The 25060-nt window shown below is 39.3% G+C and overlaps 1 protein-coding gene across 1 annotated transcript in view; it reads right to left on the bottom strand.

Annotated features, from left to right (window-relative positions):
* GAP43 (growth associated protein 43) overlaps positions 1-25060 on the bottom strand; it is a 99835-nt gene continuing 74775 nt past the window's right edge. Inside the window, exon 3 of the mRNA XM_021692515.1 lies at positions 1-270. Coding sequence (XP_021548190.1) covers positions 182-270 — 89 coding nt within the window. The 3' untranslated portion in view covers positions 1-181. The remainder of the gene's footprint in view (positions 271-25060) is intronic.

The raw sequence follows: 25060 nt of genomic DNA, 5'->3' as shown, positions 1-25060 counted from the left end.
TTTTTTTTTTTTTAAATGTTTGCCACACAGAGAGAAAGAGGGCTAGTGGGTAGGAGAGGACAGACTCACGGACGTGAGCAGGACAGGAAGGGAAACTTCAGAGTGGAGTTGAGAAGAGGGTGGGGAGAGACAGGGTTCAGGAGAGGGGAGGGTGGGGACGTGGAAAGCCATTTCTTAAAGTTCAGGCATGTTCTTGGTCCGCCTCACGTTCTTCTCCTTTACCCTCATCCTGCCGGGCACTTTCCTTAGGTTTGGTTTCATCTACAGCTTCTGAGGAAGAAAACAAGGTGGGGAGGGGGGAGAGGGGGTTAGTATTTTGTCTCATTTGTGAATATGATAATGCAATGCATTTCTCCTTTTCATACCATTTCATAAGAGATTTAAGATAAAAAGAGATTTTGCTATCCCAGTAATATATTTTCCAAGTTCAAAAGATGTTACCTCCAGGAGGCTGTTCAGTGACAGGTATGTACGAGCTCAGGAACAAAGCTATGCATTGGGGGAAGGAGCCACTAAACAGAAATTACCATGGTCTTTAATCTCTCAGTCTTGCAATTAAGATATCCATACATAGGCTCTTCAAATAAGGAATCAACAACAATCTTGTATCTCTTTTCCATCAAGGTCAGGCTAATTGTGACAGATAGTTTTGGGGGATCATTGAACGGCCATTCCAACTCTCTCACCCCTTATTTGTGGTGTTAGGCTGGAAAGTAAAATATTTGAGTTTCCAGATCCCCTTGAAGCTAGGGGTGTCCATATAACACAGTGATGGCCAATTAGATAGAGAAAGAATTCCCTGGGGAGGATCCCAGAAGAGGAGGTTGCCCTTTACCTTCTGCTATTCCTGATGACTGAGACATAGATCAGTACCTGATAGTGTTAGCAGCTATCTCCTGACCATGAAGACAAAAACTATACACTAAGGACGGTGGGGCAGAAAGATGCGGAAAAAAAACTATCATTGAGTGACCTATCCCTCCTACACATCTTTTCCTCAGACTTTTCTTTTTTTTTTTTTTCTTTGAGACAAATAGCTAACTTCTAAACTAAACCATAGTAGTTCTTAGTTTCTTGCAGTCAAGGAACATTCCAACTGAATATACTTATCCATAAGGCAATGTGCTTTGCTTAGCAAGGAAGACTGCATCTTTTTAAAGGATAATTTTTCCTCAGGAAGTAGGCAAATTTTCTAACTCTTCTGCCTGATTTCCTGATAGACTCAGTCAACTGATTTCATGTTACAGTCAGTTTACTAATATGCCAGCTAGTGAAAAGAGAATTCCTTTGCCCTACAATCACCTGTGTTGGTAACCTAAACTCCCTGTGTTGGGTGTCCCTCAGATTACCCCCAGGCTCAGTAATTTGTTAGGACTCACAAGACTCAGTATATAGTCCTATTCATGGCTATGATTTACTACAGTGAAAGGATATAAAACAAAATCAGCAAAGGGAAAAGTTGCATGGGATGAAGTTTGGAGGAAATTACACACAAGCTTCCAAGAGTCCGTTCCCTATGGAGTTATATACAGGATGTGCTTAATTCCTTCAGCAATGAACTGTGACATGTATGAGATGTCATCCACTAGGGAAGATCACCTGAGCTTACAAATACCGAGTTCTTACCAGAGGCTGATCATGTGGGCACCCTCTACCTAGCATGTACCAAATCCAGACTCCCAGAAGGAAAACAGATGTCCAGCATAAACCACATTGTTTGCAAAAGAGTTTAGGCATAGTAAAGACTCTTAGTTAGGGAATGGTAAGAACCCTCTCAAAATCCAAGTTGCTAGATGCCAGCCAAGGATCAACTTCACAAGCAGCCTTTCTAAGAATTGAGAAATGTTGAGACTAGAGAAATCAGGGCCTTATAGGAGACCATTAAAAGAATTCATACAAATGTATGTCTCTTTCAAATCATTCAGCTATATATTTATATTCAGATAAAGCTCAATGTCCACATCCAAATAAGACTACCACTGGAAATACATTTTTGGAGTTCTTTCTTTGGAACAAGCATCTAATAATATTCTCTTAAATCTTTCAGTAGCAGAAAATGCTTATCTCCTTGAAAATAGATTTGATTTTTAGAATGAAATGAGGCTGGTCTGGTAAATAAGGTAGCAGCTATGATGGATAATTTTAATGTTACAATGACTCGTTTTTTAAAGATTTATTTATTTGAGAGAGAGAGAATACAAATGGGGGGAGGGGCAGAGGGAGAGGGAGACAAGCAGACTCCCCACTGAGTGGGGAGCCCAATGTGGGGCTTGATCCCAGGGTCCTGAGATCATAACCTGAGCCAAAATCAAGAGTTGGGTGCTTAACCAACTGAGTCACCCAGGCACCCCTACAATGACTCATTTTTGGCCAAAGTTTTTAAGTCTGATTTATTTTGGGGATTTGTCATTGACCATAAGTTATTTCCAAAATGTAATTATTACAGTAAGGCTACCTACCATTACTCATAAAGGTATTTTAAGGCTATAACCTTCTAAGTTGACCATTATTGGCATACCAATCATATTTTCCAGGAAAAAATTTTTGTATGAAAAGACTCAGTTCTGATCATTGTACTGCTTTATGTACCAGCATTGTTCTTATGGATTATAGAACTTCAGTGTACTAATGAATCAGCTGATTTTCTGCCAGAAGAAAACTCTCAGATTTATTTCGGTGTGGTTCATTTATAGCAATTTGGAATTCTTTTAGAGAGTTTACTTTGTTCCAGCCCTGCTCAAAGCTTTGGATACCACAAGTATGCCCAAGGTGGTTTACTATCCTTACCACCCAGAGAACAATATATTTAGTGTCCTCCTCAAACCATAAAAGAAAGAGAACCTTGATTTAAAGTGGCCAGAAGCATAGAGAAGGTTCAGTTGTAGGAACAAGACAAGACTTAAAGCTTTTCTTTCTAAAATAAAAACTTGGGAGCTATGAGGTAGTTTTGAGGGAGATTAGGGAACTTGAGAGAAAAGGTAGAAGCAGGATAGGGAAGGTGAGAAGAACTGTTTGTAGAATAAGGGAACAACATTCCAAAAGGGAAAACAAAAGAACAAAGATTCAAGGAATCCTGAGAAGCAGCCATACTTTCTGTCCTCTGTTGGAGTAGAATCAGGTTAAATCCTCCCAAATTCCCATACTTTATCTTGTCACCCTTTGTCTGGCCCTGGGAGAAAGGGCGAAACTTGTATACATCTGTTTATTGTGACAGGAAGTGCTGCTGTCCACTCCCTATTAAAAGAGCTTCAATATCTAATTTCCTTTAAAAGCTTCAAAGTATTTGAAATATAATTATTTATTCATTTACTTGTTCAGTAAGTTGTTATTGAATACCCGCAATGTGTCAGACATTCTTCTGGATATTGAGAAGAAGAGGTGAAAAAAACAGCAAATATTCTTGCTCTCACTTAAGCCTTTCAACAATATACCCTGAAAGGACAATGAAATCCATAATCATAGAATGTTGGCAGGGAGAGGGGCCTCAAAGAACATCTAGTTACTAGACATAATTCTTCAAGGGTAACAACAATATCATTTTGCTCAACTTGGAACTCCCCCGTGTCTAGCACAGAACCTAGTGCAGAAAGGGCCCTCAGTAAACATTTGTTAAATGAAAGAATGAATGGACATCCTCACTTTATAGATGAGGAATCAGAAGTCCAGGTATTTCCCTGAACCATATGGTTTTCTCATGACCTAGCCAGGACTAAAACCTAGAAGTTCTACTAATCTTGGTTTCCCCATTATATAAGGTGGACAAACTTGACCAGAGGAGGGCAAGATCAAATCAGTTTTATCAATTCAGCATTAGAAATGAGTAGCTAGGGTCCACAGGTTTTCAGTGATCTAAAAAATTTCTGACATTAAGAACGAATCATTGGCTCCAAAATTTAAAATAAAAACCATAAAATTAAAACTGATGAAGTTCAACTAGTTGACTACAAAAGGGAACATGTCAGTCAGTTAGCTGGAACTCAATTTAACTGAATACATACAATTATATATACATTATATTTTATATGAGATGAGAGGAGTTTTTTAAATTTTATTTACTTGATATTACTGAATAATAAAAAAAGGTGTTATCTTTGTATTAGAAGAAGGGATGACTAGCGGGTAGAAATAAAATGTGTCAAGTCAGTGGATTCAGTGAAATTTATATAGGCCTCCAGGAAATTATGGGGAGAAAAAATATGGAGGAAGGAAACAATCTAAAGTAAGAATCTTCTACAACCACAAAAGTAAAGCAAGCTAAGAATTCATAATAATATTTTTTAGGACCTACACAAAAACAGAAACAAGCCAAAATAAACCTACATGCAAATGAAGGAAACAGTAATCAGATGTGGAGCATATACCTGCTCTAGCTAGATCCACTTTGATGGGAGACTGTGTATGAGTTTGGGCAAGGTTTTAACCTTAGACAAAGGGGAAGTTATCGGAAACAGAATCCAAGAGCTATGTATAAATGCGTCCATTTGAGCCTGAATGCCAGAGAGAACTTCTGGATATTGCGAACTTGTTCCTTCTCCTTCCGATACCAACTCTAGACAAGTCATTGTAGTTAATAAATCATGTTGACCACATACTGGTATAGCTACAGTTTTTTACCTCTTCTATTCAGCAACCTCACTGCCTGGAAAGAACCACAAATTATGACTTTCCTGACCCGTTGTATAAAGTATTTAGCTGTAGCTAACATAGTTGAGCACTTACTATATGCTCACTCAAAGCAGTTCTACATGTACTTGTGTCATGTCATTGAATCCTTGCAGCTCTTTAGTTGTCCCATTTTACAGCTGGGGAAGCTGAGGTATAGTGAGATGAAGTAACTTTCCTAAGGTTAGACTGTTTGTCAATGGCAGCAGTAAATTTCAAACTAGGACAGAGACATCTAGGCAGGTTCTATTTTAGATTGCCGCCAACCCCCCCCCCGCCCTTATCTTTGCCCAAGAAGAATGGGTGGGCTCAGAGTGGGAACTAGAGTAGGGGGTCCATTGGTACCTACTCCTGCAGCCTACAAAGTCCAAAAACTGGCCTTAATAAAAGCAGCTCAGAATGGAGGGAAGAATCTTGATTAGTCTTGAACAATATGAAATCTGGTCTTGGCACTCTCTGGCACTAATTACATAATTGTAAATGCTAGAGATGAGTTAATATGTAATCTTTAGTATTTTGTACAAAAACTTTGATCACCATGGTGAGTGTCAGAGATAGATGAATGGCTGAGGCCAGCTGGTCACTCCAATTATCATGATCCAATTAGGGTAAATAATCACCTTCCCCATCTAGAGGATCAACCTCCCTCTGAGACAGTTACTGCTTAAGAAGAGGCTGTGGAAGCTAAAGATTGAATGGGATTTTTAGTACCCGGTGATACAGAACAAGCAAGTGGAAGTAAATGGGCCCAGAGCTAGCAAACAAGGAAAGCTTGGAGTTGCTCATGTGATTGTTGAAATCCAGCAAGTTAAGGGGTAGCAAATGCTTTCTCTTTTTTTGGGTTAGCTCTCAAGAGCATTTTTGCTCATATTAAACATGAAACCTAATATTATGGTTAAGATACTATAGGAAAAGCAAGATTAAAGGAATCACAAGTTATTCACAGGAATCACAGATATTTCAGGTGACCAGTGAACTTATTCTCATTAACAGACATTACTATTCGCTACCTAGCAATGGCTTCTCCCCACAAATCAGTCTTCACCAAGGGAAAACAACCCCATAAATTTAAATTCAGTTTTATTATAAGGCAGAATGTATCCCCCAAAACAAACAACAACAAAAAACCCAAACCAAAAACTGATGATGCACTTTAGCAGTCTGGTTTAAAGGGGTAAAAAGTTGTTTTTAAAAAAAATGAAATTGGGCATTTTTTAATAATTATTGATATTAAATATATTAAATATTTAAATTCTCAAAAATTACATGTAGTCAATTTGAACAGATGACGTCCACATCTGGTAAAGAACTGTAACCTTCTCTGGCACTGGCATTTTAGCCTTGACAAAACCATTACTTCTTTCACACCCAAAGACCTCTTAGAAATGACCATGTTCACTAGGGGTCTCCATGAATTTTACCATGTCTGTGTTAAGAAGAAAATTAACATCACAGATAGTAAAGTCATGAATTCTTAATGTTCTAAAGTTGAAGACACTAAAAAAGGGAAGAAAAAATGCGTTCATTCATTCATGTATTTATTCGGTGAAAGGTCCTGAGCCTCACTATGTGCCACACACCATTCTACGCATTGCACATACAGCAGTGGTGCTATCGCAATGAAAAGACCAAGTAAGAATCTCTACCTTCCTGGAATTTATATGCTAGTAATTACTGGCATATTTATATGTCATGTGTATTGTTTGTTGGAGAAGGAGTGCTAAAGGAAAAAGTCACAACTGGACAAGAAGAACTCAGGCCAAAGGGGCATAATTTCTCCTGGATTTGCAAATTTGAGTATCTTTAATAAGCCATGTAAGTTTCAACGTATGGAAAACCCTGGCACTTTTCACATTCTGGACCCACAACCACCATTCCTAGGAAAGATCAAGACCACATTTAAACAGCAAGAAAGATGGAAGTCATTTCTGTATGCACTTGAAACAGTGTGGTGGTGGCCTTAAAAGAGTAAGGGGACTCAGGCAGATGACTGCACGGTGGTCCTTGAAAGATGCATGCCAAACTGGCTTTTTGATCTTTATCGAAATCAAGTCTGGAAGCAGCTCTTGACTTTACGCATCCTGTTCATTTCCTCGAAAGGGTGAGAATAGCACATCTGTGCATTCTGTCGGTGAGCAAACAGCAGGAGCATATGAAGCAGCGACTGCTCGCGTGCTCAGTCGGGCGGCCCGGCTGCACGCTGCAGTGCTGCTGGAGGGATGGCCGTGTTCCCAGCTGCCATCGCCCACCCTCAGCTCTAATGGCCCTGTTTACTGGCTCCGCTCCAGGCCCCTCCACAGCCCTACATTACTGAAATTAGGTTGAGTGGATTTCCGAGTAAAACATTATCTCTTGGGACCTGCCCAGCTCTCCCCAGCCTTGTCAACATTGATTAAATAGAAGCTGCTATCATCCTGGGGCCATGCCCACAATTACTCTACCAATCACACGGGGCTGCGGTGTTTGCTTTCCCTTTTTATTTTCACTTTTCTTGAATATTAAACATTATCACCTCGAAGGCTCAAAGGAAAGTAATTAAAAAAGCATTCTGTAGCTAACTCACATACATCCCTTTGTCACTCACATGGTCTTCCTCTTGAGCTATGGACCAGATGTCGATTTGGAGCCTGGATCATGGCTTTGGATGGTCACCAGGATCCACATTTTGAACACCCTTTTTTAAACTATGTTTTACAGTTTAAATTCCTTTCAAAGCACTGAGCCAGTATACACCATTTTGATGTCAGCAGAAAGGTGCAAATTTTACCTCTGCCCCCACTTCTTGCTTTCTGAGCCTTTGAAAGAGAGGATAATTTTACTGCTTATACTATTCACTTGAGGATTTCAAAGAGTAACAAACAAAAATTTAACCAAGGAGAAAACTCAAAGGCAGCATGGTGGCGGGGTCCCAGTGATATCTGACACATACATACACATGTTTACTTCTCTCAAAAGTTTAGGCCTAGGACCAAGCTGATTTGTATTCCAACCTTGACCTTGCCACCAATTAGTCATATGATCTCAAAGAAATTACTTTTCCTTTCTTTGCCTCAGTTTCCTAATCTATACAAAATATGAATAATATTGACCACCCCACCTTATTGCAGGTTGTATAAAAGCTCAAAGAAAGCATTTAAGAGGACTTTATAAAATTTAAAGTGTAGAATGCAGTTATGTTGAGACTTTAATCCAAGCTGTGAGATTCTGGTGAAAAACACCCATCAAGTTTAACATTCTCATCCCAGGAGGGGAAAAAAAAATTCCCAAAGGGATAAAAAACTTCTTTCCCAGATAAATGATTAAAAGCACTTCTCCCCTAGAATGTTCCTGTAGTCTCTGACTCTGATCAGAAAATAAGTATGCAAGTGATTTATTAATTAAATAGCTATTCAGTTACAGAGGTTGGGAAAGAATCTAAGATCTCTAACATTTGGAGCAAAAGTTGGTGTTTTTTTGGTCCTGCTTCCTTGCTTCCTTGCTGCCTTCCTTCCTTCTTCCCTTTCTTCCCTCCCTCCTTCCTTCCTTCCTTCTTCTCTTTCTCCCATCATCCCTTCCTTCCTTCTTTCCTGAAAGAAAAATGACCCAGATATTTTTGTTTTGAAAAAAATCAAAGCAAAAGTCAAAGAACATACAAGTTGACTGGCCTTGAAAACTTCTTAAACATTCTCTATATAAAATGTCTGCCAAACCATCAAAATTAGTGTTCTATCTTCTTCCCCCATTAGAAACGTGCAGAAAGATTTTTAAAAAATTGAAATTTACGTGGCTCACATAGTTGCCCTAAGTCATTTCTGGGACAAGATGGAATAAATATATAAAATTAAACTGTTAACAGTATTTCTTACCGTTCTCACAATGAACGAGTCAACTTTTAAAGGTTAAAAATGAAAACAAAAATTGGGGGGATTTTCACTCTAGCATAACAGTCAAGTAACTTCACCCCTTCATCCTTCCCCTTAGCTAAACTATGTGCTACGCCGGCAGTTGAATCTGGAGATCTAGTGAGACACTGCTCTCTGTCAGACCGTTAGTCTGAGGGGTCAGCACAAACAATGACAGCTCCTATGACACAGAAATTTGGAGAAGGGCCATGGTAGGGATGCAAAAGTGATGTTGTGATATTGAGTGTTGCTAATAGTGATGATCAGAAACAGTTTAGCCTAAAAATTGAGTTTGTTTTCCTCTTTTCTGTGGAATTGTATATTTTTTAAATACTTCAAAATTCCATCTGACAGGAGTTCAACTCTCCATTGCCCCTTTTCACTTCACAGTATCCCAGGTGAGGAGAATCCTAGCTGGGAGAAAGGCTTAGTTGCATGTCTCTGGCCTTTACAAACTCAATTGTCTTAGAGGCCAGGCAGATAACATTAATGTGAAAAATCTGGCCACTGGTAAAACCAGTGGTAGGGTCAAAAGGCATTCAAAAATTTTAAAACACTCTCACTGGAAAAATAAAAGGAGGCAGGGTGTCTGGAGTAAGATTTTTTAATTGTACCAAGAAGATACATTTGTGGACTCTGATTTCAAAATGAAAGAGGTTCCTTTTAATCAGAATAAAAGTCATATTTGTCTTCAAGAACCAACTTTAAATCGGGAATCCTGAAGAATAATGCCTCTTCCATTTTGTTAATTTTAAATTACAGATCTTCGACTTACAATGGGGTTATGTTCCCAAAACCCCATTGTAATTTGAAAGTATCATAAGTCAGGGGTGCCTGGGTGGCTCAGTCGGTTAGGCAGCCAGCTTTTGATTTTGGCTCAGGTCATGATCTTGGGGTCCTGGGATCAAGCCCTGCACTGGGCTCCACACTCAATGGGGAGCCTGAGGATTCTCTCCCTCTCTCTCTGCCCCTCCTCCTGCTCACTCATGTATATGCTCTCTCTTTCTCTCTCTCTAAAATAAATAAATCTTAAAAAAAAAGAAAGTATTGTAAGTAAAAAATGCATTTAATACACCTAACCTACTGAACATCATTAATTAGCCTTGCCTATCTAAAACAGGCTCAGAACATTTACACTAGCCTACAGTTGGGCAACATCATCTCACACAAAGCCTGCTCTATAATAAAGTGTTGGATATCTCATGGAATTTATTGAATGCTGTACTGAAAGTGAAAAACAGAATGGCTGTGTGGGTGCAGAATGGTGGTAAGTGTATCTGTTATTAACCCTTGTGATCGCCTGGCTGACTGGGAGCTTCAGATCGCTGCCACCGCCCAGCATCACGAGAGAGGATCATACCACATACTGCTAGCCTGAGGAAAGATCAAACTGCAAAGTATGGTTTCTACTGAATGTGTATCACTTTCACTCCATTATAAAGTCAAAAATCGTAAGCCAAATCATCGTAAGTCGGAGACCATCTGTATTCATATTTCAAGATTTTTTTAGTGAATGAAATAAAAATAGGCAATGCCTATTTCAGGTTTTATAAATGGCCTACCAAAGCAAAAAGAGGTAGCAAAAAGTTAATTCACAATATTATCTCTCCCTTTGCTTGCCATTCAAGTTTTCGATACATCTCTGTATCCCTACTGAGGCCTTCCAGATGTCCTATGCTCCTTGTCACAGATGCTATCGGTGTCCTCTCAGATCCCTCTGCCATCTCCCAGCTGCTGAAGGTGTTGGCTGCCAATGGCACACTCTTGCCCCTTGAGTGGGGGTATGAATTGTGAATCACCACAACCTGATGTGTCTGAAAGGTGATGCCCCGTTTGCCCCCCGTGACTCTAGTGCCCTTGTTTTGGGGCAAAACAGTCTGGCTGTGGTACAGTTTGTACTTTAGAGCTCTCTGTGGGATCAGGTTGAGACTTCACTTTTCCTGAACCCACATCTTTGACTGTCTTCTTCCCCTGGTCTGTCCTCTTTTTCACTCCCTTCCAGATTTCCACCGATAAAGTATTCACACAAGAGTCCCATCTCAGGTGCAGATTTTAGAGACTGGGACCAAAGTTATTCCTTTAACTAAAAATTAAGGACTGGAGTTGGGAGGCAGGCCAGTCAATTATCTTAGTCAATGCGCATAGCGAGTCTTCAAGGTTTGAATCATTTGAGTTGGCTGCTTAATTTTCCCTCATGACACAGCTCAAATGTTGTTTCCGCACCTCCAAAACTATACTAGGTGTAATTAGTCAGTTCCTTCTCTTTATTTATATGGAAATTATACTCTTGCATTATACATCAGTTTGTGGTATCCTTTGAGTCTTCTTGACCGTGAACTAACTTTTCAAAGGAAAATGATACATTTGCTAGAATTTAAACTTCACAAAGGCAGAGATTTTTTTTTAAGTTGGTCTACCTTTTATTAAAACCATGTTCTGACAATTATAAACAAAGTAAATAATAAAGCACTTCCCTTCATCAGGGAAGACCACTCCCACCAACCCACACCACTCTTGGTATGACACTGCTTTTAGGTTTTAGCATCCAGGCTAACTTCTCAAGAAAGTCATCCATGATCCTTTAGACCAGTTCCTCTGTTATGATCCTCAGGCAGAGATTTTTTTAAATTTATTTTATTCATTAATAAATCCCAAATGCCTAGAAAAGTACCAGGCACATATATATGTTTTAGTGAATCAATTCATTTACATTAACCCCAACTCTTAGTATCATGCTTATCACAAGATAGGCATTTAATATTTATAGAGGAAAGAAAATATGGAAAAAGGGAAAATCCCAGGAATGCTTTGTGACATGTAAATAAAACCTGTATTGCCTCAAGCAGAAAAACTGTGGACCTGTAATGTTTGAATAGCAGGGGTCTGTCTGAATTTCAAAACATTGGATTATAAAAAGGAACCTCAACCATTATCCTGGCTCATAGCCATGAAAAGCATTATCCCATTCTCCTCCTTTCCTCCTTTTTTTTTTTTTTGGTTAACTTTATGTCTATCTTCTAATTTTATAACAAATTACTCAGATAAAAAAAAACCCAAATGTAAAAAATAGATATGTACTAAAAGCATAACTATTTTTAGATGATGGCGTAGAGTAGTGAATAAGAAAGCTGGTTCTTCAGTCAGACTATTTGCATTTAAATTCTATCTCTGACAACATGACTTTGAGTGAGTTACTTAACCTCTCATTGCCTCATTTTCCTTATCTGTAAGGAAAATCTGTAATTGGTGCTAGTATTGTTACCCACCTTATGGTAACACTATAAGATACCTTGCTTACCTATGTGCCTAAGAAATGAGAGTTATCATCTTCCTATCTCCACTAATTCATGCTTATCCAATCTTAGTGCACAGGCCCAATTTTTTTTTCAAATAGCCCAAGAAAGGGAAGAACAGCCTGTGGCTTACAAAGTTTTTTGCTTGTAGAGTGGAAAAAAAATCATTCTTTGAGAAAAGGTTTTGAAGTCAAGGGCCAAAGTCCAGAAATGATTATAACAGCAAAGATGACAACTGACCAAACTTGAAGGGCATGAGTCTATGATGTATGATGAAAGAATCAAGGCTGCTAAACAGTAATGTTTCAAAAGGCAGGAACTTCTCTGCTATTGCTTCTGCTTAAGAACAGAACAATCTCCTCTATTTCATACCCAAAGAATAGCAGCTAATTGATTTCAAAAGGAAATAACTTTATCTTTGGCTTTGGCTCCATTTGATTCCATAAATTTTGTAGCAAAAGTTTACCACACTGAATGAACAAGAACTAAGTCACCCCCATCCCCAGATATGCAGTAAATCTTGCATCCAGTAGGCAACTTACAGAGGTTATGGCAATTCTCCAGGCACAAGACATCATATCCAATTTTAAGAAAAATTTCCTTATTTGATAATAATCACCGAATCTAAGACTTGAAAGAGACCTAAGACTTCTTGTCCTTTAACCTTAAGGAAAACTATTAGATACAGTGAGATTCTTCAACTTCATTATGAGAAAGATCTTTTCATTTCCAAGAAGACTTACAGTCATCTGGGGACAGGGCCTATATTGGGGGATAAGTCCTTGGGGGCTGTGTAGAGACTGCTCTGATGGGTTTTTCTTCCCACCTATGCACAGCACTCTCTCATTTCTGGACCTTCTAAAGCAAGGAATTATAGCAGACTTTGAAGGACAGAGTAAAGATAGAGTAGGAAGGACTGTTCTCTTTTAAAAATTCTAGGCAAGGAAATACCATACTTTTTGCAATCTTGTTAAAATATGGTTAATTTAGCATTCCCCCCACCAAGGCTTATCTATAATTTCTCCTGCTGCATTCTGGAGAAAGTTAGTAATTTTCAAAAAAATCAGACCCTCAGGTATTTGATATTAATTATTTAGGTCCCTACTTAAGAGATGGGAAAAATTAAACAGGATTATCATTTGTTGGTCATTTTTCACTGAGTCTACTTCTCAGCTTTTCTTTCTCACAGTTTTTCTTTTTCACTCAAACAGGCTGCTTAGACATTGTACCAGCCTTTTCAAGTTTGTTTTTCCTTAGGTATTTCTATTATAGTCACCATAGATCTCATCTAGAGATCAGTTATGCAAGTGTGGTCATTTGTGTTTGTCAGACCTTAAGAAATTTCATGAACAATCTTCTGGGCTATACTGATTTTCTTTTTCTTTTTCTTTTTAAAGATTTTATTTATTTAAGAGAGAAAGAGAATGAGAGAGAGCACATGAGAGTGGGGATGGTCAGAGGGAAAGGCAGACTCCCAGCTCAGCAGGGAGCCCGATGCGGGACTTGATCCTGGGACTCTGATCGTGACCTGAACCAAAGGCAGTCGCTCAACCAACTGAGCCACCACTATACTGGTTTTCATTTAAAAATTCAACTCATCAGGGGCGCTTGGCTAGCTCTGTCAGAAGAGCATGCAACTCTTGATCCGGGATTGTGAGTTCGAGCCTCATGTTGGGTGTAGAGGTTACTCAAATAAATAAAACTTAAAAAAAATAAAAATAAAAGTTCAAATAATCATTTGTAATGTTTTAACAGACTGAGTTAATATGCCTTTTACAGAGATTATATTTTCAACATTTGTATTTAAAACAAAAACAGATCCTAGGTTGTCAAATCCCAAGATCTGATATTTGATTAAATGATTTGATTATCTGACCTGATAGTTAAAATACAGAAACCAAAGTTAGACATAATTGTAACTGTGTCAGAGTCACTTCAACAATGACTATAGCTGCCTAAGAATTTTTCCTACTTGTGAGTATCTATTGCTTAGGTAACATTTAGATTTTTAAATAAAAGCACTACACTTATGAGCCCTATTCAGCTTATGCCTTGCTGTGACTCGCTAGGATGTGTTTGGGTGGTACTTGAGATTAACCAGACCTTTATTTAACTTTGTTGCTGAATTTTCCCTTATGGCTGTATCTATATAGTACAAAAGAAAACTAAAGATGTGGCAGTTGCTAATTTTATCAATGCAAGTGGATAAACCACATAATTCAAGACAAAAATACAGAAACTATATATATTGTCATAGAGTTGGCTTATAACTGTTCATAAAATTACAGAATAGTGGGAGTTGAAGGAGGTCTTGGAAATTATCTGATCTCAGCCCCTCATTCCCTCTGACAAAAACTGATGATGGAGAGTCTCTGTGACTTGCCCCAAATCACACAGCTAATTAGAATTCAGACCCTGCCATAATACCATTATACCTCTCACAGCCTTTGGGGATGAGTGGATTCCACTGCTTGATTTTAACTTGCATCTCTCCCCAGTGGCCCTAAATGCACTCCATAAATCTATTTCTCCACCCCCTCCCAACTCTGTTCTTACCCCTTTCCCCCTTTCTCTCTCACCTCCCTTCTCCACTCCCTCCCTCCATTCCTTTTCTCCTTTGTGAAATGAAAGGTAAATTCAATATAATTTTGCTTTAAGGGTCACCAGAAGTACTTTTAGATACTCTGGATGTTTTCAGAACCAGGACTAAGGGTCATCGTTGTATCAAACTTTAATATATTGTGTACAGATTGTGAGGGGTGAAGCAGATATTCTATGCAGAGAGGAAAAACATGGGGACCTCTAAAATTAGTAACTTGGGCTGAAAAGTTATCACCAACTACGGTAGGTTTCATAAACTAAGTGACTAAAGAGTTACCAGATAATAAAAGTCCAGAATTGCTAAAATTACTACAAATGCTGTCATATCTAGGAACCTGTAAAAGACCATTACTATGTCCTGAAGAAGAGGAAATGAAAATGCACGTCATCCCACCTACCACCCCCTTAACTTCCCAATGGAAGCAGAGTGTTAAAAAAAAACCAACTGAGAAGGTTTAACCCAATTTTGAAATTAATTTTAAAAATATTATTGTAACAAGAAAGCCCTATAAAAGGTGCTTGTGTTATATGCTTGCATGTGGGTAAATAAATGCAATCCCCATCTCTTACTGGGACAATTTGTTTTGCACTCATTGTGTGTTTTGGCTTCCTGGGGCTTGTCAAATTATGGCACTCCCTTTGAGTGAAAAACTGCTTTAAAAATCAATAGCATTCACTGGAATACAACCAGAACTCTATCGAAAAAGTAATATTTGTATTTGTACGGATTTTTCTCTCTTTAGTCAAAGAGCTGAAAGTTCTTTACTTAATGGCAAAGAATGTAATAGCTTTGGCTATTTGAGGACATTGGGAAAATAAGCGGTTAAAGAATAAAGATTCACAGTGAGCCTGTGGTTTACCTGGAATAGATATACAATCATATATGTTCTGCCCATCATATAATACTCCCATTTGAAAGCTCATCCCACTGAAGGCTTTCTCTCTTTTCTCCACCCAGTGTTTTTCTCTAAGAAAGCCATTTTCCAAGGCACACCTTATGTCTATAATTTACCTTCTCCTCTCTTCCTTCTTTCAAAACCCTATTTATATGAAAGTAATCAGACTATGTACATACAGAAACTATAGAGTAGAAAGGGGCTTTGGAGACCCTCCAGCAATGCCTCACCTTAAATACAGGAATCCCCTAGAACACTCTTAGCGGATGGACAGCCTCTGCTTCAACAGGCCATTCCAACTTTAACAGTAACTTATTCCTGATATCCAGCTAAAATCTACCTCCCTTAAGCCTTCATAGAGCTCTTTATTATAGAATAACATGGAACAAAATATGTCCTAAATATATATATTTTTTTGTACAAGACAGTCCCAAAACGCAAAGATAACTACCTCCTTGTTCGAGAAGTTTACAAACCTGTTCTTTTCCTCTTTGATCAAACTGCATGAAAAGCCAAGTTGCAGTTATGCTATCATTTCTTCACATCATCTTTTATTTCTCTATAAGCTGACTTTAACTTTACCATTTTTCTGACAGTACTCTCCTCAAATTCACCAAATATATATATATATTCCAAGTCATAAGGTCTTTTGTCATTTACTGTTTTCCTAGATCTTTTTTTGATAACTACTTCTTTTGACAGTTGTTGACCTTTAATTGAGCTCCATGCTCCAGAATACAGTGACAGTTAAGGAAGTCTCCCCACCCTTTTGTGCTCCAGAAAATGGCTTATTGCAAAACACTCTTCTCCCCATGATATGCTGTACACACTTTCTCATGATTCCCAGAAGACTTGTGGGTGACTCCCTTACCTGTAACAAGACCAAACATGGGGGCACCTGGGTGGCTCAGTTGTTGGGCGTCTGCCTTTGGCTCGGGTCATGAAAAAAAACAAGACCAAACATGGTTCTTCCCCCATCTTTGCCTATACCTGCTGACAAAGCCAGACACAGACCCTCCAAATGCCCCTTCTTTGTCTCATGAGTAGCTGAGATTAGAACTGTTTGTCCCTTTGAAACAAGCTAGATACAGAGATAAGCAAATCCTGTTCAGCTAACGGACTATATACTTCTGCTGACTGCACAACCCCAGTTGTAAATCGCCCCACCTGTAACTTGACTAGACTGCTCCTCCCTGTAAGTCTAAGGGAAAGCTACCGCCTACCAAGCTACTATGATCTTGGGAGTTGGAGTCTCTATTGCAATAGCTTAAATAAAATAATCTCTTTAGTTGTGGATGCATTTTTGTTTCTTAAAATATTCCTTTTTTTCTTAACTTTAGTGAAGACTGTGTTCTAGATTTATTTCTGCTGTTTCCTAGGTCTTCTCTTGCCATTATGGGTCTAGTTTTTAATTCCCTGTCCCCTAACATGACTGCAATTCAAGAATCCTACCTTTTTTTGTAGATTCTGCAACAGAAAACATTCTAATGACTTCAACCCTGACCTCATAACCAAATAACTGCCCAATTTATATCATCACCATCATATTATTAATCCTTATACATCACTGAAAACATATTACTTTATCACAAAATTTTAATGACTCCTGGCCTCATATACATTAAGTTCCAATTTCTACTGCCAAATATTTCTCTATATCCTTGGATCTACTCCTGGTTCCAATCCTATATCTCAATCTATACTGGACATCACACAATCACTATTACTACAGATATAACCAGTTTGGCCTTATCATTCCTTAAAATCTTCTCTTTATATGCACCTATTTATATCTGTTGATTCTTCTTTCTCAGCAACTTATCTCTCTACTTGAGGCCATGAAATGGAAAGAAAAAAATAAGAACTGTATTGACACTTTTGTTGGAAAAATGTGCCAAACTCAAAGGGAATAGAGACTAGCCATATTACTACTACTGCTTGTGTATAGTGCTCTTTAATTTTACCTATTCTAGAAAGGGGGCAGTGGAGACATTAAAGTCTGAACCAGTGCAGTCATCTTTCAATGTGTCTTTCTGTTTCCACGGTGGCCCTCTTGAAAATGTCTTCCTACCATTGATAGTAGTAGCTAAAATAGTTATTTAAAGCCAGCAAATGATAATGTGAAAGAGAGAAGAGATGGTTCCTGCCTCACCAAATTCTCTGTCATCATAGTTTGAAACAGCGGAAATGCCTTTCCTCCTGTTTTAAATGAGAATGTACTAAATCAAAAATTTTTTGGTCATAGTCTCACTATAATTTTGCTTAGACATGTTTGATGTTTGCACTCTGTCTGACCCATTTCTTTGCCATCACTGCTGATTCGGATTACAAAATTTCTGAAGAGTAGTAGAGAGGCTTTTAAAAAAAATTTTTATTTAAATTCAATTTAGTTAACCTATAGTGTATTATTAGTTTCAGGGGTAGAATTTATTGATTCATCAGTTGCTTATAACACCCAGTGCTCATTACAACAAGTGCCCTCCTTAATGTCCACCTCCCCCCCACTGACTTGCCCTCCAGCAACCCCCAGTTTGTTTCCTATAGTTAAGAGTCTCTTATGATTTGTCTCCCTCTGTTTTTATCTTATTTTATTTTTCCTTCCTTTCCCCTAAGTTCATCTGTTTTGTTTCTTAAATTCCACATATGAGTGAAATCATATGGTATTTGTCTCTCTCTGAATGACTTATTTCACTTAGCATAATACCCTCTAATTCCATCCATGTCATTGCAAATGGCAAGATTTCCTTCTTTTTGATGGCTGAGTAACATCCTATTTTATTTTTTTATTATTATTATTTTTTAAGATTTTATTTATCTGACAGAGAGAGACACAGCGAGAGAGGGAACACAAGCAGGGGGAGTGGGAGAGGGAGAAGCAGGCTTTCCGCGGAGCAGGGAGCCCCATGTGGGGCTCAATCCCAGCACCCTGGGATCATGACCTGAGCCGAAGGCAGACACTTAACTGACTGAGCCACCCAGGTGCCCCAACATCCTATTTTATATATATACCACATCTTTATCCATTCATTTGTCGATGGACACCTGGGCTCTTTCTATATTTTGGCTATTGTGCACATTGCTGCTATAAACATTGGGCAACACGTGCCGCTTTGAATCACTATTTTTGTATCTTTTGGATAAATACCTAGTAGTGCAATTGCTGGGTCATAGGGTAGCTCTATTTTTAACTTTTTGAGGGAACTCCACACTGTTTTCCAGAACGGCTGCACCAGTTTGCATTCCCACCAACAGTGTAAGAGGGTTCCCCTTTCTCTGGATCCTCACCAACATCTGTTGTTTCCTGAGCTGTTAATTTTAGCCATTCTGACAGGTGTGAGGTGGTACTCATCATGGTTTTGATTTGTATTTCCCTGAACTGAGTGATGTTGAGCATTTTTTCATGTGAGTAGAGAGGCTTTTAAACTCATCCAAGGGCCTGGGTCATCCTGTCTCATGTTGAGACCAAAAGCAAGAAAATACTAGGGATAGGAAAGATAAATTAGGAGTTAATTTTGTTTTCTGAGTTAGATTTTTATGAGATCTTAGAAGGAGAATTGGTAAACTCAGGGAGATGTAGTAATAAATTTGGGGATAAAGATAACATTGGAAATAGAAGATGTGGGAGAAAATGAGAAAAAGATTTTTGACTGAAGTAATTTGACTATAAATTATAATATAAAAAGAAATTCTATGGATTATCAGCACCTTCCAGCCAAGGATTACCAAGAACACCTGTAGTTGAATAAAGTTGGACTTATTGACATGTTGCTCCCAGGGAGAACATAGAGAGTGGGAAACCATAAGGCGTCGCAGTAAGACAGGGTTAGAAAGGACTTATCTGGGCTTGTGCTAGGGGATTTGGAGTTAGATTCAAGGAAGCAGAGCTTTGGTCTGAATTGGATGCTACCATGAAACAGGGGTCATTTTATGATTGAGCATCTCAGCAAACATTATCTAGAAGGAAGGAGGAATGAGGTGAGTATCAGCACTCACATTAGCCAGCTAGGGAAATATTTGGCTATTTTATGGTTTAGACAATGCCCATAATTAGTCTGTGTTCAGACATGATTATGGTGGTCTTGAGCCATCACACAAAGTCTGATATTGGCATTCTATAAAATTGGTTATGTCAACAGGAGAATACCAAGGCCTATCTGTGAGTGCCAGGCCAGCTCCTAGTTATCAGAAGGTGCTTTTCTCTTTCTCAGAAGAAATAGGGGAGATTAAACTTGACTCTTCCAGATCTGATGTGTTGCTGTTAAAGCCCTTCCTTGCATGTGCCTGTATCCCACTCCAAAGTTTTCCATCTGGTAATACTTAGGGATGTATGATTCCCCTGAGCATCGGAGAAAGAGATATTACATTGATTGTCCAGAGACGGTGAAAGGTTCTACCTCAATCCAGTGCCATCAGCTGAAGCCTATCCTGAAATGCTTTTACTGGCTCTTAAAGATGCTTATGGCTCCCAATGGACAAGTGGCACTGTTTTCTAATTTAAAATATTTTAATTAAATAAAATCCTTTGTGAAGAAGAAAGAGAAGCCAGATTGGGGTCTGTCACCTCAGTTTTTTCGCACTTCACTGATATGACAAGACAGCAAGTTTGGCTTTTCTACCCTCTCTCTCTTCCCTCCTTCTTTAATGGCCTATCAAAAGGAACTCCCATCCTGTGTTGGCATTAATGCCTACTGTAAATAAAGAGGAAATGGGAGGAAAGAGGAGGAGGGAAGAGAGGGGTGTGTATGATAGAAGCTAGATTTGCAGCTCAATTGCAAGGCATCTCTGGGTGTCTAGACACCAGCTGCCTGGTAACCATGGAAACCCACTAACTTTGGCTGATGGGTTGAGGAGTAATGACTCTCAGGAGATCTGGGGGGAACATGGTGGTGGGGGTGGAGGAAGGAAAGTGGGAGTAATGGCAGAGAGTGTTAGAGTAGTGGCAGAGAAAGAGAGAGCAAACAAAACTCTCTTTGTGAACAGGGGCATTAACCTTGTTACTGGTTTTCTTGTGCACATTACACACATGGTGACAAGGTACAAATCTGCCATACCCAGCAGGTGTCAGGACACAGGTTGCTAAAGATGAAAAGCTGAGCTGGAAGGATTATATTCCCATCAACCTCCTGCCAGTGCCAAAGTACTTCCACAGTAAACTAAAGCTTCCCACAGTAAACAGACACGATCAACAATTGTCTGTGGAAGTCTTGGGAGTAGGAAATTCCAATCCCCAAGACTGGCTGCCACTTTTACAAGCCCTCAGCAATGAAGATTAATCACAGCCCTTTATACCTGAAGTGTCCTCCCTGCCTGCTGCCCCCATTTTCCCTTGTTATATGCAAGGTTTGGCTGCTGATGGTGGTGGGAATCTGGAGGGAATGAGTAAGAAATGAAGAGTTACCAATCTTGAACAAAATCATCAATCATACTAATATATTTTGTTCTTTATTCATAAACAGATTCTTATCATCAGAGGTTTCCAATCCATAGACTTTAATGCTTTCCAGTTGTGTGCTATAATCCTGGTTCCTTCCACTACCCATTCCTTCTGGATTGGGATTTTTCAGGCAGCACCACCCCCACCCTCTCATCACCTAATTTTGTCCCCAGCCCCACCCCCCACCCCCATGTCTCCATTCCACCTCACCACAGACAAACATACCCCTAGGGACCTCCAGGCTCTTTGCTCCTGCAAAACAGTCCTTTCTCACCAAAGTTCGTCACAGCTATACAGACTCGAGTTTCTTGTTTCCAGTGTTTTGCCTTTACTCAGGCAACCTTGCCCACCTAATAGACTCTAACAGAAGATCTGTGGGTTTTATTAGAGGTATCTGGGTCACAGAACTGCTTTCCAATTGTGCAAAGTTTATAGATGGTGTGAGAGTTAATCCTTGCCAGTCTGACTAATCAAAACCAACAGAGATGCCTGATTATATACATATACACATATAGTTTGCAGATCTGTATACAGTGGTTTCCTCCTGAAATGCTCCTGAGCGAAAAAAAAAAAAATGCCCCCATCATTATCATATTGAGCTATAATCAATATTAGGCAAATTCAACATACTTGAAAAAGGGTTACTAAGAGGTAAATGCTGACTTAACTGTAATTTATGATAAATAGAACATTTCAATCCACCAGGGACTCTTTATTAGACATAAAAGCTTCCATGACTTTGATTGGATGATTTCACATGAGAGAAAGGCAGCTCACTCCTAAGCAAAGGTGTGTTTTTGTCAGCTATTTCCAGTCAGGGTAGAATTCCCAGTGGTTCTGATTGCTAAAATGATTCTCTGCTTTTAGAAACATGTCTTTGTATGGGGAGATGAAACCGATTTCAGCCCTTGGACTTTTGCTCCATGTAGAGAATGACTGTGAAGCAGTGAGACTAGGACATGGCCACGCTGGTCCCCTGGTGCCACCAACACAGCCCAGATATAGTCACTGTCCAGCTGCCAACATCTCTGGTCAATAGGAGGAACAGCATCACATGTGAGAACTATATGAGCCACCAAGGAACTTGCAGGGCCAAAGGAAGATGGGGGAACATCTGTCCAGGTGGCAGAGGAAAAGTTTCTTTAGTGGCAATAAGGAGTGAACCAACTGAATGTCAGAGTGATTTGGGGTCACTCTGCCACCTAACCATTGACCATTGGGATGACTCAGCTACTCTGTTTGACTAAGTAGGTATCTTCTTCCTCACCTGTTGAATCACGCACGCCTATTGAGCACTCACTACCTGTTCTAGTTGCTGGGGATAGAGCAGTGTACAAAACAATAATGAAACAAACAATCTCCTCTCCTCTGGAGCTTATATTATACTATAAATAGACAAGTGGAATGTATAGCATGTCAGGTGACGCGACAGAGAGATAATAATGGGGGGAAGGAGAATAGAGAATGCTGGGATGAGGGTGGGGTGACAATATCAAACAAGGAAAGTCTCTCTGAGGAGGTGACATGTGAAGAGAAGCTGAGGAGAGTTAGGGATTGGATGGTATGAGCCCCTAGAGGAGGGAGATTTCCAGGCAGAGGGCACAGGAAGTGCACACACCCTAGCTGTGAGCGCACTTGGTTGCTGGAGATGTAGCAAGGGCATTAGTAGTGCTAGGATAGAGCAAGAAAGAGAGAGTAAAAGAAGATGAGATCCAAGCAGGGACCTAGGCGGATGTTAATTGTGGAGGGCTTTGAGGCCATTGTAAAACTGTGGCTTTTGTTGAAGCCAGATGGGTGTCAGAGAAATTGAGATGGGCTTAGGTTCTAGATGTATTTTGAAGGTGGAGCCACCAAGATTTGCTGACAGATTCCACATCATTAAAAAAAAAAAAATTCAGGGATAATTCCAAGATACATGGCCTGAGCCTCAGGAAGAGATGGGCCTGCTATTTCCTGAGATGGGAAAGACTAGAGAAGGTGCAGGTTTAGGGAGAAAAGGCAGGAGTTTGGTTTTCAAAATATTTAGTTTTGGGTATTTATTAGATATACAAATTGAGATGTAGAGTAAGCAGTTGTCTGGAGTGGGAACAGAGATCTGGGCTGCAGATGGAACATTGGGACTTATCAGATTGTAGACAATAATTACAGCCATGAACCGAGAGAGATCACCAAAGGACTAGACGTGAATGGAGAAGAGGAGGTCCAAGACTAAGCTGTGGGGTACCCCAACATTTAGAAGCCAGGGGATGAAGAAAGAAGGGCAAAGGAAACTGGAAGGGAATAGACAACATGTGAGAAAAATCAGGAAGAGGCAATATGCTGGAAGAGGAGTAATGAAAGCATTTCAAAGAGTAGAAAGTGGTCAACTATCAAATGCTGTAGGTAGGCCAAAGAAGATGAGGTCTTAGAATTGACCACTGGATTTTAGCAAAGTAGAGGTCATTTGTGACTTCAGCAAAAGTTGTTTCAGTACAGGGTGGGAGGGTAGGTGTGACTGTTGTGCATTCAAGAGAGATTAAGAAGAAAATTGTAGACAGTGAGTATAGACAACTCTGGTTAAGAACATAGACTCAAGGGCTAGACAGCCTGAGTTTGAATCTGAAAACAACCACTTCCAAACAAGTTTGGTTTTTTTTGTTGTTGTTTTGTTTTGTTTTGTTTTGAGAGGGGGCAGGGGCAGAAGGAGAGGGAGAGAGAATCCCAAGCAGTCTCCATGCTCAGCAGCACAGAGCCCGATGCAGGGCTTGATTTCATGACCCTAAGATAATGACCTGAGCTGAATGTCCCACGCTTAACCAACTGAGCCACATGTGTGCCCCTCCCAACAAGTTATATAACCTTTCAGTACCTTGATTTCTCTATCTATACAACGGGGATACAGTACCTACCTCATAAAGGGGTTGTTGTATCAGACATAAAATGCACAGATGATATGCTAAGTATTAACTAAAACAGTCCTTATCATCGATTTTCTCAATCCTCAATAAGACAGGGTCCTTGTGAATGAGTTCTATTACCCATTCTGGAGACTAAAATCATAAAAATTGTTGTTTGAGCAGCTATGATGAAAATTCTGCTAACCTGGATCTACTATAGTGCTTTATAACAGATTTGGATCGAACTGCCTCAAGGGAATGTCATATTTCATTTTCCACATAGTGTAACATTCTGGTTTAGTAAAAACAGTTTAATAAAATACACAGTGATCCAGAATATTTAATGAGTTTGAGCTTTTCCAAGCACTAATATTCTTTACTCTGAAAAATCCCAAAAGATTTTTTCCGATCACATTAAGCTTCAGTGGTGGTTCACATAAAGTACTTCAAAATATAGAACACTCAAAAGTGTTATGGCATTGATATGTCTGTGCTACAAAACAGTTCATCTGGCATTCTGTCAAACAGACATCTTTATCAACTAACACTTCTGCATTACAATAAAAATTGACATTTGTATAATGATCCTGAAGCATTTTATGACTATGATTACTATACTTCTAATGTTGTGTATATTTTATGATGTCCTAAACCTTTCCCAAATGGAAATCCAATTATAACTCAGATGGTAATTCTTAATCAAAACATTTGATTTATCAGAATGTTCCATTCCCCAATCACACTGGAGAACATATAATTTACTGTAAATGCGTTGTTGCTTTTCTATCTTGAGGACACCCGAGTTAAATAAAATGGGAAGAATAAAAGTAATTATATAGAGGGAGCAGAAATGAGACCCCGGTGTACTGACACTCGCTAGCCATGTGGCCTAAGATAAGTTGTTTAAGTTCTCTTACTTCCCTCTAAGGGACAATGATGCCGCTCATCAAGGATCATAGCAGAGAGCCTGGTACAAGGCAAGTAAATGTTCTCTGTATTGTTACCGACAGCACTTTTGTTGTTGCTGCTGCACTTGTTCTAGGGTGAGGACCTAATAAGAGAGCACCAGACCAAAGACTGAGCGATTCAGAGCTATCAAATATGCATTAGATGCAAATATGCATTGGCTTCACATGTTAATTAAGGCTTGAGTTAATATAAGAAATATAGAGTCGCCATTGTCTTTGTGAGGGAGCCTCAATTAATTATAGGGGCTCAATAAACATACAGGGTATGTGATATCTTCATATGGATTTACTCCAGATGGATGGCTTTTAGGGTGGGGCTGGAAAAAACCGTCTCCACTCAGATTTCTGGGCTGCCTGCAATAGCAGCCACAGCCACTCAAGGCATGGCCGGGGGGGGCGGGGGGGGGGGGCCGAGACCACACCCTATTTTTTTTTTTTATGGAAATCCA

The sequence above is a fragment of the Neomonachus schauinslandi genome, chromosome 1 (assembly GCF_002201575.2).
Source record: "Neomonachus schauinslandi chromosome 1, ASM220157v2, whole genome shotgun sequence".
In the NCBI taxonomy this organism is placed as follows: domain Eukaryota; kingdom Metazoa; phylum Chordata; class Mammalia; order Carnivora; family Phocidae; genus Neomonachus; species Neomonachus schauinslandi.
The sequence above is the reverse complement of the archived record's forward strand: the minus strand, read 5'-3'. Positions and strand labels throughout refer to the sequence as shown.